Raw genomic sequence first — 18494 nt, 5'->3', positions numbered from 1 at the left:
TATTAAAATACTACTCTGAGAAGTTAAAGAAGGGAAACAAATCTCTGGTAGTCTATCTGCTCTCCTGTAACTACTGGTAGCTCGTGCTGCGTCTGAATCTACCGTGCCATGTGATGTTTCAGAATCAGCAGCCCTTCGACTCTCTGCGGCTCCTGAGCCCCATTGGCTGGAAGGCAAAGTAGAGGCGGAGAGTGCCTTGAATATTTTTTCCTCCACACACCATAAAACAGGCAGCCAGCATGCACTCTCTGATAGCGAGACTGGTGCTTGCGGTTTGAAATTAGTTTCTGTTCTGCAGCAACCACTTGGGCATTTTATGTTTGCCTCTCTTAATGGAAGGGAACAAAAAAAAGCCTTGCAGCATGCCAGTGGACTAACAGGAACTGACCACAGGGGAGAATCTGGTGCAAACTTACTGGCTCTTGGGACTCTGTGATATAGATCGCCAAAGTAAATGTGGTGATGATGATTCAGAAACTGCGTCTGTGAGAGAGCAAACCAGCATTTCTGAGTTTGTAACCTTATTTTGTAATAGCAGTCAAAGTGTTCTGAACTGCTGCCTGCCTCAGTGCTGGCTTATTTTTCTTTTCTTCCCAGGCTGAAAAGCCGAAGAAGGTTTTCAAAGGAATGCAAAAGGAACAGGAGTTTTAAAAGCACAAAGCTGAAAGGAGCTCTCCATAAGATGAATTTCACCCAGCACCGTGGGACACTCCAGCCTCTCCATTTCTGGAACCACAGCTACATACTGCATGGAGCTCCCAGCGAGCCCAATACAAAGGGCCACCCCTCCGGAGGCTGCTATGAGCAACTCTTTGTATCCCCTGAAGTGTTTGTGACTCTGGGCATCATCAGCTTGCTGGAGAACGTCCTGGTCATTGCGGCAATAGCCAAGAACAAGAACCTTCATTCACCCATGTACTTCTTCATCTGTAGCTTGGCAGTGGCTGACATGCTAGTGAGTGTATCCAATGGATCAGAAACTATTGTCATCACGCTGCTAAACAATACAGACACAGATGCACAGAGCTTTACCATAAACATTGACAATGTCATTGACTCAGTGATTTGCAGTTCCTTGCTTGCATCGATTTGCAGTCTCCTCTCAATAGCAGTGGACAGGTACTTTACTATCTTTTATGCCCTCCAGTACCATAATATCATGACAGTGAAGCGTGTAGGTGTCATCATCACATGCATATGGGCTGCTTGCACAGTCTCAGGCATTTTGTTCATCATTTACTCTGACAGCAGCGTTGTAATCATCTGCCTTATCAGCATGTTCTTCACTATGCTCATTCTCATGGCATCCCTCTATGTCCACATGTTCATGATGGCTCGGATGCATATCAAAAAGATTGCTGTTCTTCCAGGGACTGGTCCTATTCGCCAAGGGGCCAACATGAAAGGGGCCATCACTCTCACCATCCTGATCGGAGTTTTTGTTGTGTGCTGGGCACCATTTTTCCTGCACCTGATCTTCTACATTTCCTGCCCCTACAACCCTTACTGTGTGTGCTTCATGTCCCACTTTAACTTCTACCTTATCCTCATCATGTGCAATTCTATCATTGATCCACTCATTTATGCATTCCGGAGCCAGGAGCTCAGGAAAACATTCAAGGAGATTATATGCTGCTGTAGCCTGAGAGGGTTTTGTGATTTTCCTGGCAAATATTAAACTGAGTGGATACTTTATTGTGTAAGACACATGCAGCACAGACTTCCAAGCCTTCAGATCTTCTTTCTCAGCAGAATTTGTGTTAAATCTTTAAGAGTGAGCACCTCTTTCTGTCTCCCTTCCCTCTCATCTTTGTATGCCATTCACGTGTAATTCATATTTCTGTAGAATGTTTGTGATATCTACAGTTTGTAATTTATTTGTGTGGAAAGAGAAGTAGCACTTCATACCCATTTGTAAGTAAGCAAATAAATGTAATGACGAATGTGAAATACATACAAACAAGAGCAGCTGTATGTTCCAATTGCTGACAAAACATATAACTTGCCTGACTTACAGTACATATTGGCTAATGCTGTTCCTTATGCTGTTGGAGTAATTATAGCTATCCATTACATTATATCCAGCTTAAAATAGAGCATATGCTTCTCTATTAGAAAATCAGAATTTCTCTGGAATTAGAAAGCAGGTTTTTCATAAAGGTTACTGCAACCGACAATCTGTGTTCATTCCTTCTAAACCCTTATCCTTCTACTCCACAAACAGCAATTATTTCTTTGTTAAGGTTTTTGCCTACAACAACAAGATTTTTCAAATGCCTGTTACTGAGACAATTGAATGCTCGGGTTTCCTGTTTGGCTGTGGTGTTTGTTTGTTTGTTTGTTTGGTTTTTTTTGTTTGTTTTTTTTTTTTTTTTTTGTTTTTTGTTTGTTTTAAATTTTATTTTATTTTTCCCAAGGTGATATTGATGTATGTGTGAGAGTATCTTTTTTTCCAAAGTTGAAATTGTTTCGTGGAACATCTTTTAGCCCTGGATATATTTATTAGACTGACATTCAGGTAGACTACCACTCTCCATTCATCTATGAAGCAGATACGTTTTTGAGATTGACAGTGCCAGCACCAATGTAAAGATTCACTGAGAGATATACCTGATGAAGATGAAGAGGGAACTTCAGTCTGAGCATTCAGTCCTTCCTTGTTCTGAGGTGGTGTGGCAACAAGGCCTCTGTGCTTCAGAAGAAAATACATCCTTGTCAGAAACAAGCTGGCCTCTACTCTGAGGTGTGGTGTTAGCAGATGGGATCCACTTCCAGGATCCTTACAGAGTCAAAGTACATGTGAATCTGACTTGAGCACCTCAGATCATATTGCGAAGCATCTGATATTTGTGGGGTCAATGCTATCACATGGAAGGTATGCTGGCTGACAAGTCTCTAAACCCATGCTCTGTATCTGGCAGCCCTGTGTGTTACTGCTGCTTGAAGTCAGTTCACCTTTTCAGGCAGCTGTTTGATGTCTCCTCAGTTTCATGCTAAAAGACACACCACAGATTATAATAGAGATCTCAGGTCCCTGATTTTAGCACCTTCAGAAGTGTTTAAAGTATAAATATCAGTACACAGGTTTCCATGAAGGTGTCACTTAACACCTTGACAATATCAACTTCTATTTAAGGGTATAGAAAAAATAATGTATTTATTCCCAGAAAGCATTAAAACATAGTGGTTAATTGGTAGAAGACCTGAAAAGTTCTGATTTAAAAACTCAGAATTGAATGTAAATAATAATTCAAGTTTTAACCCTAGATGCCTGATTTTACCAAGGTGAGTGGTGAATTAGTTGGATAAGCAGTCCTATTAGTTTTCTTGGAAACTGCTTGTTACCTCTAACTGCTTGTTCCCTCATTAAAGAAAGATATAAAATTAAAAGGTATTTCTGAGAACCCAGATTTTGCTTCCTGGGATATTCCTCCAGACAAAAGCTTATCTTTCAGTTGTGGGTAAATATTCAGGACATTGTAAAACTGTGAAAACATTTGATCCTTTCTCAAAGAGCATGAAGGATTTAAGGTGGGTCTCAGGATCTTTAATTTCATTCTACTTACAGGTAGAGTAAGAAAATAATTTGATTCTGTGCATTGAAGTCACTTGGCAGACCAGCAGGAGAAGAATCATGTCTCCTACACATTAATCTTACAGATGGTCTACCCCATCCACCACATTTCTTGCAACACACCCTGTTCCCTTCTCATAGCTTTAGTAAATGATATTGCCACTTTATAATGGTTGCTGTGTAGAAGATGTTGAAAAAAAAAGTATTTAAATTAATAGTTTATTCAAAAATCCAATGGACTTCATTAAAGGCCTTTCTATGCAAAAATGCTCTGCTGACAATGCATGAAACTGCTGATGTCAGTTCGAACAGAACACAAATATAACTTGATCGTTTTTAGCTTTTTTAGCTATTTTAGGACCATAAATTATGATATTTGGCTCCAGATATTCCCTTTGTAGACCCTGGATGCAGAGGGGCTCCAGTGGAAAGAGAATAAGTTACTACGTTAGGTACTGAACTTTACCTCAAAAGTTTGTCTGTCTCCCCTTAGGCTATACAAGGACCAGACACCTAATCTAAACACATCTGAATTCTGAAGTAAACTACTTCCTGATCTCCTAGTTTGATTCCTAAAACTAACAGTCTCACTTCTTTTTGCAACTCAAGGGGAAGAGAAATAACAATTAATTTGTAACCTGTTAGTGCAGAGACTTTTATCAATGGTTTTCTTGTAGTTTCCAAAACCACTGTGTATTTCTTGACTAAGACTTATCAACACAGTTGTTACCCCATTAAGCTCTAAATATAATTTAGAAATCTAATTTTTAAAACTAGCTTATTCCAGAGTTTTAGTGACTCTGAGCTGGCTTAGCAGCTCTTCTGTCTTTGTTTTACAAAGCTAAATATATATACGTACTTTTGAAAAGAGTTTTTAATTGAAGAGGACTTTTTCATTTCATGGTATTATGTCTTAGAGTGTAATTTATTGAAATTGCTGGCAAACCTCCTACATAGATAGTTTTCCTGTTCCCAGATACTCTGTTCTTTCTCAATAGCTGAATCAGTTTGTGTTTGCCCATAGCTCTGGCAGCTTTCCAGCGAAGAGTCATAGAAATTGGTGTTGTGAAAGATAAGCAAGTTCATCTAGCTTGCTGGAGAGTAGGGACAGTGGAGGATTACATTCCACACTTGATTTGCTGGAACTTTGTTCTTCTATTTGAAAATCTTCTAAGAAAATGAGATTTCTTTCTTTAAATATGTGGGTCCCTAATCACTTTATCGCTCAACATTTTAGTCATGTTTTGTAACCAAGGCACATTCCTCTGCGGCAAGGAAATGGCTTTGTTTCCACTTTACAGGTGTAAGAATATACATTTTCACTTCTGCTGGAGAAAAGGGGCTAATGGATTTGCTCAGCCTCCTAGAAAGCAGTCTTCGCTTGAGCTGGGTTCTCCACCCTTTCCCAATAACTAGCTGTAATATAATACACAAAATTTCTGAATAAAAGGTCTTTCTTCAAGAAGGATGTTTCTTTAGCTTTAAAGTAGTTTTTGAACAAAGGGAAGAGCTCCAAAAACACTTACAAGGCTGCAACTGGTCTCACTAGAGTGGATTTTGAATGATGATCCAAGATCCCCTTTACACATGGAATACACTGTCATCTGGAAGTGAGGAGGAATGCACTGATGGACTCACATGTTATTGAATGTGCAGCAATAATGCCTTCAGTTATGCCTTTAATAGGTGTGCAGAGTACACATTATTAATGTAATTCTAAAATGAATTTTTTGTTGTTAAACTGATCCTATTCTACAATGTGTTCATTGGAGGCTCCTCTATTCTCAAACTGAATTCTGGTGAAGGAGAACTTTTGTCCTGATGTTATTTATAGTATACTGTATTGCTTATAGGCTTGAATAAAAGTTGCAGTCTCAGTCCCACTGGAATGAGCTCTCAGAAGATGTACCTTTTGGGGTGAAATTTTCATTGTTTGTCCAGAAGGTACTTCAGATTTTAAATTAATATTCCAATCCCCTAATTCATATCTCAAGTATCCTAGTGTGGATGAAATGCTTCTCTCACTTATAAAAAAAAAAAGGAGACTTTATATGTCACAGAAACTGTCTACTGCTACTACGGATACTGTCATATAAGCCATGTTATGAATTGACCATGCTTGGATTTTTTTGTTTTGAACGGTTCTGTTGTCCTAGCAGTTTTTCGTATATTTGCTCACTCTGTTCATAGAAGAAAAAAATTTCAGATTTGTGGATTTAAAATAACCCTCTTTGCGTTTGTAATGTAAGCGTACTCATCAATTCTGCTTTTACTCATTTGATCCCTTGCAAACATTGTTCATTTGTTTCACTTGTTCTCCTTTATGCTTGGTATATTTCTGTATTTTTATATTTCTGGACTGCCATCAATCTGAGTTCTCCAAGTCATCGCACACTCACCACACAGCCCTTGTGGTGGGTTTGCCTTTGGCCAACAGCAAAACTCCCACGCAGCTGTCTGCTCACTCCCCATCTTGGTGGGACAAAGGGAGAAAACAGGAGGAACAGGAATGAGAAAGCTTGTGGGTCTGGGTGAAGGCAAGAGTATCACCTCCTCACTACCATCACAGGTGAAACAGGCTTGATTTGAGGATAATGAACCTAATTCATGACCAACTAAAATGAATATTTACTTACTGATTCAGTTAGTGGGAAACAAAAAGTCAAAACACCAGGGCAGTGTTTTGCCCTTTCTTCCCCAGGCTTTCCCCGAGGCACTCACCCGTGGCTGAGGGGCTCAACTGTGCCCTGCGCTGGGGCCGCTGGATCCCCTGGAATCGGCTGTGTCTGGCACGGGGCAGAACTGGACGCTCCTCACAGGGGCCAACCCAGCAGCCCCCGGCGTTGCTGCTGCTGGTACCTTGGCGCCTGCATCTGGTTCAACATGGCAGGCAACAATTCTGTAAGCAGCATATCAGGTGAAGTCTCATTGCTCTGTGCATTTTAGTTCCATTCCACAGAAACCTCCTCACCTAAATCATTAACCTCTTTCGTGTCAATAGCTTCAGCTAGTCTCTTTTTTTTTTTTTTTTTTTTCCCTGCCATGAACTAATCAACCCAAAATGTTCCCCTCTTCGGCTCTTTCTTGTTGAAGAGCTCTCACTGTAGAGGTTCAAAACCTGTTATTAGCTTCTGAATTAATGACTTTGAACAATATACTGTTGAGTCCCATCCTATTTCTATTATTTCAGTCCTCAGAATGATCCACCTTCCCTAATTGGTTTTCAGATAGTCCTTTTTGTGGAAATTGTGGACAGCTTTTACCACCAAGCACTGACGCTGGCACATTCCTCTTGACACAGCACTGTGGGTCAGGCTGCAGCCTCTGCTGGCTGTGTCAGCAGGGATCCGTTGTAAATCTTACATATACTGTGCTGTGCATTAATAAAAATTCATTTATATATGTTTCCGGGTGACAAGAAAGAAAACTAAAACTCATAAATGTGTGCAATTTTCCATACTTAACTGTTTTTGAAACAAACACATTATAGCTTATTAGAGCTTTATTTTTTTGTGAAAGGCAGTGGGTGTGTAAATGAACATGAGTCCAAGTACATTTGGAGCCAGTATAAGCAGAGCATAAACAAAACAGTTTATTTGTGCAATAATCTGCAGTAACTGTTTTGAAATGCAGAGGAATTAAAACATATTATGAAGATAATATCCGCTGTAAAAATATCTACTGTTGAGATGACATCTCTGTGCACATCTGAGATTTCTTCTTTTGCTAACACGGGTAATGCAGAGTACAACATACGCCCCTCATGCACATCATAAAAACAACCAAGCAAGCTTTCTAATGTATTCAGTACAGATTAAAGACTGATTTATTAAAAAAAACAGTCAAGCTTCGTTTTCCCATTGAAAGTGGAGACAAAAGAAGGGGTCTGAATTAAAAATAAAGAAAAAGAAAAGAAAAAGAAAAAGAAAAAGAAAAAGAAAAAAAAAGAAAAAGAAAAAGAAAAAGAAAAAGAAAAAGAAAAAGAAAAAGAAAAAGAAAAAGAAAAAGAAAAGTAAAAGAAAAGAGAGAGAAAAAAGAAAAAGAGAGAAAAATAAAAATAAAATAAAAATAAAAATAAAAATAAAAATAAAAATAAAAATAAAAATAAAAATAAAAATAAAAATAAAAATAAAAATAAAGGAAAAGAAAAGGAAAGGAAAGAAAAGAAAAGAAAAGAAAAGAAAAGAAAAGAAAAGAAAAGAAAAGAAAAGAAAAGAAAAGAAAAGAAAAGAAAAAAGAAAAGAAAAGAAAAGAAAAGAAAAGAAAAGAAAAGAAAAGAAAAGAAAAGAAAAGAAAAGAAAAGAAAAGAAAAGAAAAGAAAAGAAAAGAAAAGAAAAGAAAAAGAAAAAGAAAGAAAAGAAAAAATCCCCAAGTTTAAATTGCTACTATTGAGGTAATCACCACATTTTCCCAATTTTGGCTAGGCCAAGGGAGTCTGAAAGCTTCCTGGAAAGCAGGAATCATGCATATATCTGTCCCTAGATTTAGCTGGCTGTGCATAAACCTGCCAAGTTCTGGCTGACTAGTGGGTGTTTGCTTTAAAGCATTGAAAGTCATCTAACAGTGTACACCATAGATTATCACTGATGCTTCTAATTATCAGGATACACATACAGCCACAATAAAACTGCAAAAAAAGCCTGACTGTGCATGAAGACAAACATAAATAATGTATGTTTGGTAGAAATAAATCTTTACTTATTATTCTGAAGATTTTACTGGGGAGATGAGGTGGATGTCATTGCTTTCTTATGATTATTATCTTCACCTTCACTCATGGAAATGCAATGCTTGCAAGTAATACAGACAGCCTAATTTTCCCCTCTAAGACAAAGTTGCTCTAGGCCAAATAGCATGGTATTTCATGCAATATTAAAGGTAATGCTGGTATAAACTCATTGAGAATTTAGGCAAAATTTTGCTGAAATTATGCATGTCGATGGTGTGCATATGGTGTATAAAATTCTATGCTTCATTCATTTTAGTGCAAATGTTGCTACTGACCCTCCCCAGTTTCTCCTAGAAGAAATACTGCTGCGTGGAAGTAACCAGATGCCCAAAGCATTTATGTGGGTTTCTCCCATGACCACCTTCACCCTAGTGAGTTCTAGACCCATTGAAACTTTTGCTTTTCTCCCTGGACGTCACTGCTCTTGGAAAGGGCTCACTTGTGTCCTGGGCTATCTGATCACCTTCTTTCCTCTTGCTAGGCCTCCAAAATTCCAAGCTCATCTCCTTCCTGACAGGGGTATATGCATATCTCCTCTCTCCAACTGACTTCTGATCCAAATGAGCTGTCATTTCCCAATAAATGGTTCACAACTGTAGAAGGACTTTTTTGCATGCTTGAAATATTAAAGCAGTTACCGACACTTTCTTTTATCAGGATTATCACTGAGCATTTGAGTTTGCAGCCAGAGGTACATTGAGAAGAGCTATCAGTCCAATTTATACATTCAAACACTGCCAGCACAGCCACCTGTCATCAAATTAATTACATTTGGTGAACAGTTTTGATGTTTCATCAATCATGGAACCTGAACCTAAGCATGGAAGGCTCAGTTCACTTGCCACCTTCATCTATCTTTTGCTTCACCCTTGAGGTTGCTGTTCAAATGCTGGGATACTCAAGGGATACAGGTTTTTAGATGCTCAGTGGAAAAGTTCTGTTTATTCCAAACTGAGTTTGGTTTTTAACTGTCCTTTAGAAGGATGGTCTGAGCTCAGAAAATCCCAAGGAGAGATGCTCAAGGAGATAAGCTTTTCTCTGTGCATCTGGATATACAAAGAAAAGCAAAATTTTGAATTTAACTCTTTCTGAGGTATTACTTTCCCCTCCCACACGGTATTGTGGATACAGCAGTGTAGCCAGTGAATGCGTCGAGAGACACTGTGAAAATAGGTCTCTTCATAGGGCCTCAGCTTTCCTGCAGACCATAGAAAGAAGAGATAGAACACACTCACAGCTTTTCTTACCTTTCTATGTTGCTGTAAGAAATAAGGAACACCTCTTCTTGTGGAAAAATATCATTTACTAGAAAATCATTCAAATCATATTTGAAGTACGGGAGCTTGCCTTCTGAGATTTAGTTTCCTAACCTGAATTTTATACTCATCATATTTTCTTCTCCGCATTGCCCTAAAGAATATCCTTTAAACTTTGCGATTTGCTGTATCTGCTGTCTCATGCAGAAATTAAAAATGCAGACAGGATGTATGATGTGTTTTTGGCACCCCTCTGTTGCAGTGCCTTTACTGATCACAGGGAAGTCTCAACTGTAAACATTAATTTCCTAATGATGACAACAGGGACAAGAAAAGACTCATTCTCCTGTGCTTTTCCCCCTCGTTTTCTTGCTTATAGGCATTGTACATTGTCTTCTAATACAAATTTTATAGCTTGATTTTTTTATTTTTAATGAAGAACCAGCCTGTTGTGATTTAACCCCAGCTGGCAACTAGGGCCATGCAACCGTTCACTTAGTTCTCCCCACCCCTCCCAGAGAGGTGGAGAGAGAGTCAAAAATGGAAAAAAGAACTCGTGGGTTGAGAGAAGAACAGTTTAATAGGACAGCAAAGGAAGAGAGAATAATAATAATAATAATAATAATAATAATAATAATAATAATAATAATAATAGTAATAATAGAATACACAAAACAAGGGTTACACAACACAATTGCTCACTACTCGCAACACTGATAGCCCATTCATTCCCGACCAGCAGTATTTGCCCCCTGACCAACTCCTGTTTTTATACTGGGCATGACATCATTTGATAAGGAATATGCCTTTGGCCAACTTGGGTCAGTTGTCCTGGCTTGGCTCCCTCCCAGCTTCTTGTGCACCTAGTAGGGCATGGGAAGCTGAAAAAGTCCTCGATTACCCAGCAACAACCAAAATATCAGTATATTATCAACATTCTTCTCATACTAAATCCAAAATACAGCACTATACCAACTACCAGAAAGCCAAAACCAGGACACAACCTCAAAAACATTGGATGCAATTTAGGAAAAAATCAACTAAACCTCAGCTCAGCACCCTAATACGGTTTATTTAAAACTGACAGCTACTCAGGCTCAAAGAGAACTGCTAGCTGTATGGTAAGTAGTGACCAGATGCTTCCAACTTCAGCTTATAACAGTGTTTTGAGGAGAGGACGTTCTGTGATGTAATTTCATGATGAAAATCTTGAAGATCAAGGGGATAATACTTGACATATCTTACAAAACAGAGAAACGCTTTTTTTCCGTATTAGATGCTGGAACTGCAGAATGCAGGTTCTGCAATTTTGTGTTTGTTTTTTCTCTCTTCTTCCTTTTATCAGCCAAGATTCTTAAAAGGCTTCAAACATTCTGGAATCTTCTAATTAGAAAGGTAAAGACAGATCTGAAAGGGAAATATTTTTGTAGGGCAAATAGCTCTATCTTGGAACTCTTGAAGTGTTGTGTATAAAACCTTTGTACATGGTAAATTCTACCTAATAATTAATTTTTCTAGATGTTTTACTCTCGCTTGTTCAAAATGGGTGTTTTGGAGCACTAATGTGAGTAATAGCAGTCACAAGGGAAAGAAGTGATTTAGGAATGCCAAATATTTTTATGTTAGAAGGTAATGGCAATATATAATGCACCCACAAGGTAGCTGAATGTGAAGATCTGTGGTTACTGAAGAGTATTGAGGGTCGTAAGTTCAGTGTCTGACAAACTAGAGCAGAAGCAGCTCTTTGACCTTAGAATTATAAAGTTCTTTAACTTACTAACCCCTCTATCTAACAGACTAGCATATAACACCTAAGAGAAAACAAAAACAAACAAACAAAACCAAAAACAATCCTGTCTACCACACATGCATTTTATATGGCAATTTTTTGCCATGCATTTTCAGCATTTCTATGACTAAGAGGCTATAATGTCAGAGGAAGGCAAGCATTTCTATATTTTGTGCTAGGTCAAGAATTTTATTCTCGTAATACTAAACAGCTGCACTTCTAAAAGGTCTCATTTCATTCTTTTGGTTCACTTGCTTAGTCTCTTGGGTGGCATCTCCAGACTCTTCCATCATTCAACTTGTGTTGCCTTCTTCAAGTTCTACATCTGTCAGAAAAGGAAAGGCTGCTACCTCCTCAATAGGTAATACACAAAAGACTGTGTGTTCTTGCTGCATTTCCTGATTCACAACAGAAAAGTTCTTGTACGTGACCCCTGATGAAGCTATAGATGTTGCTTCATATGCCACAGACACAGTAGTAGTTTATTGAATTTACAGTGTAGGTCAAAGGTTAATTCCTCTTTCTATTATACCTCTGCTATCCAAATGAAATAATGAGAATGAACAACTCTTTTACCAAAGAAACTGATGCTTAAAGTCAGTTTGAAAAAAAAAATGTGCAAGGATCTTTCTTTTTTTTTTTTCTTCTTCTTTTTCTTCACAGCCCAACAGCTATAGGAATAGGCTGATTTTAAAGCAGTCTTTCCAGAAGAGACTGTGCAGCTCCTTTCAAAAACATGTCCCTTCTGTCAACTTTAGCCAGCATTTCTAGGTGACTGAAAGGAACTGCAGTTTGGTGATCCGGGCGATGAATGATTGTCACAGCTTCCTGTCCCACGAAGTATAATACACAGAGCATTTCTCTCTGAAATTGAGTAGGTTTATCAACTTCTGAGGGACCTTTCAGTAGTTCTTCAAGGCTATTACTGTGTTTCAGAGGTCACATAACCACTCCAAATAGCTTAAGAGGAGCTTCTGAGTTTCTATTTATTGTTACTTTATAATAATAAATGCATAGAAAATTTAGTTCCAAAATGAAATCTAAGATTAAATAGCCTGAAGTTAGAATTTCAGCTTCTGAAGGGGTTGATACTTAAATTTGTTGAACAATTAAGGCAGTATGAGCAGGGAGACTTTAATCTCTTGTGCTAACAACAGAGAATCAATTTAAAGGAATCCACTTAGAGTTTCATGTTAAAAAAATACTAATATTTAACAGGTACTAACTTTTATAAGTACAGAACAACAGAACATTAGAAATAAGCAAAAAATAAAGAAGCAGAAAAGCAACAACCTTTCTGGCTAAGATAGTTAAATGATTGTTTCTAATCAGAACCTGGCTTCTAGTTACACTAAAATTTTAAGAGAAAAATTCTAATGCCACTTGATTCAGGAAGCAGTAGCCTGCTTTTTTTTTTTTTTCTTTTCCCCTAGGATATAATTTGCCCTACTTTTACTGGTTAATTTACTTGGCTATCATTAGCATCCATGCTTTCTTTGTTACTGTATCTGCAGTATTTCAGAATAGGGACCTTACATGCATTTTAGTGTAAAACATTCTCAACACACTCCTACATGCTAACTGCAAGAATATCAATAGAGCCAGAAGTGCAAAAGTAGGAAAGGCTTATTAGCTCTCAGTTATGTCCTTTATTTCTTAGATTTTTGGCCAGAAAATCAGTGCAATTTAGAACTGTTTTTAAAACATTCTTACAGAATTGCATTGTTAACCAGAATAAGCTTGTAATAGGCTATTTTAAATATATTGCATGAATCTTAGTTAGTCTCAAAAGTATCATCAATTTAAATCTGTTCTCATCTGTATAGGGATATTGAAGTCTTTGACAATTTTCAAGTATAGCTGAGTTTGTTTTGCTTTAATGCGAACTTTTCCTTCCTACCCAGTCTCAGAGGAGTGAGAGCTCTGAAAAACTTTCCTAGAAATACAGCAAATTCCTTAAATGCTCCCATAGGATCATGATGATCTCTTTCAAGTGATTTAGCACTCCCTGTGTCCTATTTTGTCTGTAAAACAAAATTAAAAAAAAAAAAAAATTGCTCTGCATGTCTGCATGTGATAGACAAACACCATCTCAAGGAGTTTGTAGAATAAAATATGCCTGCATAATTTGGTGAAAGACTCTATATAAGTACGAAGCAGCTATTGTTACAGTTGGTGAAACAGTGGAAGCTGAATTTCTTTTGGATATGATATACTATTGCAATCATTTCCCAGGAAATGAAAGTAATAGGCAGGGCAACCCTATGAACACTTCTTTTTTTAATGATAAAAATCAGAATACTTCATGTTTTCATTCCAATGCATTGTGGAAACTGATGAGAAGTTATTGAGGCACATTTATATGGTACTAGTAGAGGAGCACTAGAAGGAATACCAATATATATTTAAAGATTATAAACCTCTTTGTGAAATTCTCTTGTCCAGTTCTTGTCTCTTTGAAATGGACAGGAAGCCTAAGCTGACTGCAGTGAAGTCTGAATTTCACCTCTGACATTTAAATGCCACTGTTGTTCACATATCGTTACTGGGGATACATAAAGCACATTATGAAATAAAAATAACCTTTGCACCAAGATTTTCATCACAATTGCAATATTCTTTCATGACATTCCATCATTTTTTCTTTTACTGTTAATGTCAGAGTGACCACTTGAAAGACCTCGAAGGTCCAGATGCTATTTGCACAAGTTTCTACATGATCATAAAAATCAGATTCTAAACATTCATCAAAAAGCTCTGCCTTAATCTTCCCTTATCTCTTTTTATTCACATGGTTTATTTTTCCCAGTAAGTTAGGCTGTATATTGTTCTTTTCTCAATATTTCTTCCTCTAAAATTTTATCCCATTTTCCTATGCATCCCCTCAGAGGTTTCCTTACTTGGGAGGAGCTGAGCATGCTTAGTTGGAAAGCATGATGAGGTGGGCAGGAGAGAAACATTGCAGCTAGAGGAACGTGAGGCATGGAAGTCTCATAGTTGAATCTTGAGACAGCAACAATGCATAAGAAGTATCCCAAATGCAGATGCTGTTTGTTCAATTGGGAGGTTCTTTTAAATAGGTTCAAAAATATTATTGTTTTAAACAGATGAATTACTAAATTTTGAACACTTTTCCTAGTAAGGAAATCCTGTGTTGCATGACATAGTTATACAATTTAGAACCATTTCTAAAAATGTCTGGATTTCTCATAGATGGGCTAAATTACTGCTTGATTGAAATATGCTGACTTTACTAGGGTTAATTTATCTCAATATTTCTGTACTGAAAAAAAAAAGTTACTTTTTAAACTTATAATACTTCTAAGATAACACAAAATCGATACTGAAGGAAAAGCAATACATTTCATGAGGTTCCCTATATTAGCTTTGTTTATCACTATCACAATATAAAAATAAAGGAAATATTAAAGAGTTTTCTAGACTGGGCAAAAGCTTTGCAGTGAAAATGTATCAGTCATTTAAAGTGGAAACAGCTAATTTGTGACTATGTACAAGAACAAATATTATGTGTACATTGTCACTGAAGTGTTCTGCAGGAAAGGTTTCTCTTCTTTATCTCATCTTCCCATTGACTGCCTGAACTCTCTTGATATTACTGGCTTATTGATGATGATTGCAAGTGTCACTTCTTAGACTTGGCTGTAAGGGAGGTGGAAACATCCGCCTATGCAGAGAAGGCGTGGCCTGGCTTAAGTGTAGTGAAATGGACTCTAAGGCCTACTGCTTTAAAAGGAGAGGTCTACAGTGCCACTGAACTTAAGATAAATGTGAATCAGAATGACATTTTGGTGACAGTTCCAGGGAAAGATAAGAAACTTCTGTTCTAGGCAAGCGTCTCAAGCAAATTTTTATTTATTACAAGCTATATAACCTGAGATCTTGAAATGAAAATGAAAAAAAATTATTTAAAAGGTTTGAATTATACCCTGAAAATGAATATAGCCCTAGGTAAGTGAAACACAGTCCCAAAGATTATTTAGTTCTTATGACAGCACTAATTCTTTTGTGTCAATCTCAAGCAGGAAAGTTCAGATGTGTTGCTAGACCTTTGGATCAGGTATCAAAGTCTGTCTTCCTGCAACTGGGATGTTTGAGACCTGTTTGGTTTGGATGCTAATTAATTTTTTAGCTTGCTACAGGTTTACTAACGTACTGTAGAGATTTGGCAATAGTTTTATATTTAGAAAAAAAATCACAAACATAGGAACTGGATATTGTTCATACTGATTGTACAAAGGAGGAATCAAGATGAAGTAATGACATTTGAAGTGCTTTTGAGTGATGATAAGCATGTTGCAGAAGTTTATTTTAGTCTTCCTAATTCAGACTCAGAATTTCACTGGAACCTTTTTTTGTTTTTCCTTTTTCCTTGCAATCTTGTCAGATCCTTATTCTGAGAGCTGATCCTACCTATTATTTTCTTGAATCTCCTCTTTGATCAAAGTTTTCCTGTCTGCGACTTCCAAATGTCTTTACGAGTTCTCTCTCAAGTGATTATTGCTACTGATTCTCAAATCTACAGACTGTCTGAAAAGACAGCTGCTCTAAAAGTTTCATGAGTGCTCTCTGAAGCTTTCCTGCATATGAAAATGTGCTGCTTTGTGCTCTGATGAGACTTATTATTTCATTTATTTCTGAAAACAGAACAACATGCAGAAATGTGACTGGCAATTTAATGACTGGGATGTTAAGCAGAGATCTGGCTGGAAGAGTTGGGAGAGGACAAGGTGTTTGAGGAAGAATCTACATCATTTGCTGAATATATTGGAAAGCATTTTAAAGATCAAAAGACTATGGACATTTAAATAATATTCAGCTCTTAGGGAAAAGACTAAGATAATGATAAAATCTTTTAATGCATCTTTGTCTTTTACTAGCTTAATAATTATCTTAAAGTTTTCAAATAATATTTTGAAGTTAGGTCTGTAAACTGAATTACTCATCTGTAAGTATCTTCTTTAGGCAGAAGAAAGAGAGAATGGTGCCTCTGAAGGGTAACTGATCCCATTTTCAGGTAGACTTTTGCAGATGTTATCTACAAATCCCAGTCTGACTTCATTATTTAGTCTCATGCTCCCTCTATAGTCAATCTGTCTGAAAGCTGTTAAGTTCATGACTGTTTTAGCTCCAGTAAACTGAGCAGATGTCACTGGCAAACAGTTACAATCCATGTGTTTCAGTGCCCACTGTCTGAATTCAGAACTGCTCATCTGAAATGCAGCCATGTTCTAAAAAGAGTCACCCAGAGCTGGGGCCTCTGACAGTGTTATGAAACAAAAGTGATGTACTGTGTTAGTGGGCTGAGACAAGGAGCAATAATTCAGATGTACCTAGTGCATTGTCTAGATGGAAGTCTATATGCTGCTTAGCTCAACCTGCAGGATATTTGGAATGCTATTTTACATGGCCTGTGTCTCACAGTGAGCTAAAGAATGTGAGTTTTGGATTTGGGATTTTGCATTGGAGGCTAGGTACTTTAAAGTAAGGTGATACAGTTCTCAACAACGTTGATCCCCGAAGGGCCTGCTGGGGTCTGAAAGTCAAGGAATTTAATTATCTGCAGAGCACAGCCTAAATTTCATCAGCTTTCAAATGAGAAAAATTTAATTGAGAATATTTCATATGCAGTGAAGGAGCAGAAGACAGATTAGAAACTCTACACAGCAAAGCTTCCCAGATGTGATGAGTGGGAGTGAAATGATTTTGGAATTGAATTCTTTTTTTTTTTTTTGTCATCAGCTTTCAAGTTCATACACATATTATGTCAGATGGACCAGAAAGTGAGTCTTTTTGTTGTTGTTCTGAACGTCATTGCCTCTTGATAAATGAAAATCTCCATCACTGAAAACTGTAGTCTTTGTTCCACTGAATGGGCTAATGTCCCCAAAAGAATGTGGGCAAGAAGGCAAACCACAATATTTGTACCATTTCTCACCATTGACTTAACTTCATATAGATTTGGGTAAACACCAAAGAGGGACATGGGATTAGCTGTTTATTGGTAGAAAAGTAGAAGCACTATTTTCTAGATCGGAATTATGTAGTTCATACTTATGTTTTAGGTCAGAGGAAAAAAAATAATAAAGAGAGCAGCAGCAAAACATAATAGTTAAATAGGAGAGTATCTCTGTATTCTGTGAATGGGACAGTGTTGTTTGAAAGTTTCAGCTTAATGGTTATAATGTGCAGGCACAGAGATGCATTTAAGCCTGCTTCATATAGGGCTAAAACAGTATATCTTGACAAAGCTCCATTTGGCACAAAACACAGCAGCTGGTTGGTAGCAACAATCAGATCCCATGGGGAAGTTTTGAACTGGCACCTGTTTGGACACAGGAGTATCACAAGGTATTTGCTGTGAGACCCCCTGTGACTGATATGAACTGCCTCAGAAGCATGTGCTCCAGCTGTGACCAGGACTTTGGGGGGCATCAAGACTTACTGCATTAATCTAAGGTAGGAGACAGCAGTTTCAGGTGAAGTCTTCTAGGCTCCAGAACATCTTCCAGTGAAAGATTAAGAGCAATCATTAAACTAAGTACTTACAGACTAAATGTAAAATTAAGATGATAATTTAATTTTCCTGTTTGCTCCTGAAAGGAGATGTATAAACTAATCAAGTCACTTTTCCTGCTGCCCAGAATGAAATAAAGACACCCAGAAGCTATTGCAAGTAGAGGTTTTTGTCTGAATATAAGCAGGTGTGAAACATGAGTCATACAGGCCATAGGAGAGAAACATGAAGATGGGCAAATGGCTGTGGAGAGGCTCTGAAGACAAGGCTTGAAAGTACTTGATGGAAATAACTGGCTATCATGAGCACCCTTAATAATTTCTACATATATATATATATATACACATATATATATATATTTTTTTTTTTTACCTCTGTTTTATTTGCAATCATTATATTGAACTATTCATACAGTCCCTGGGCTTCCAAAATAGCAAATTGCTTTGAGAGCAGGGACAGAAAAGAGGTTAATTGGAGCTTTACCTTCAGTTTCCATTTTGATACTCTGTCTACACTTGTGCTTCCTACTTTTCCAGAATGCTGCAGCTTTTTGTTTTAGTCTCATTGATGGCACTTTGGGCAGCATGGTGTGTCTCCAACTTGGGTGAGAA

The 18494-nt window shown here is 37.4% G+C and overlaps 1 protein-coding gene across 1 annotated transcript; it reads left to right on the top strand.

Moving 5' to 3' along the window:
* The first annotated feature begins 299 nt into the window (after positions 1–299).
* On the top strand, positions 300–1795 carry MC4R (melanocortin 4 receptor). Its single transcript, XM_065831807.2, has one exon. It carries the CDS (start codon positions 683–685, stop codon positions 1676–1678), a length of 996 nt encoding a protein of 331 aa, XP_065687879.1. The 5' UTR covers positions 300–682; the 3' UTR covers positions 1679–1795.
* The last annotated feature ends 16699 nt before the right edge of the window (positions 1796–18494 follow it).

This window comes from Patagioenas fasciata, chromosome 2 (genome assembly GCF_037038585.1).
Source record: "Patagioenas fasciata isolate bPatFas1 chromosome 2, bPatFas1.hap1, whole genome shotgun sequence".
Taxonomy (NCBI): Eukaryota; Metazoa; Chordata; class Aves; order Columbiformes; family Columbidae; genus Patagioenas; species Patagioenas fasciata.
This window is presented reverse-complemented; position numbering and strand designations above follow the sequence as displayed.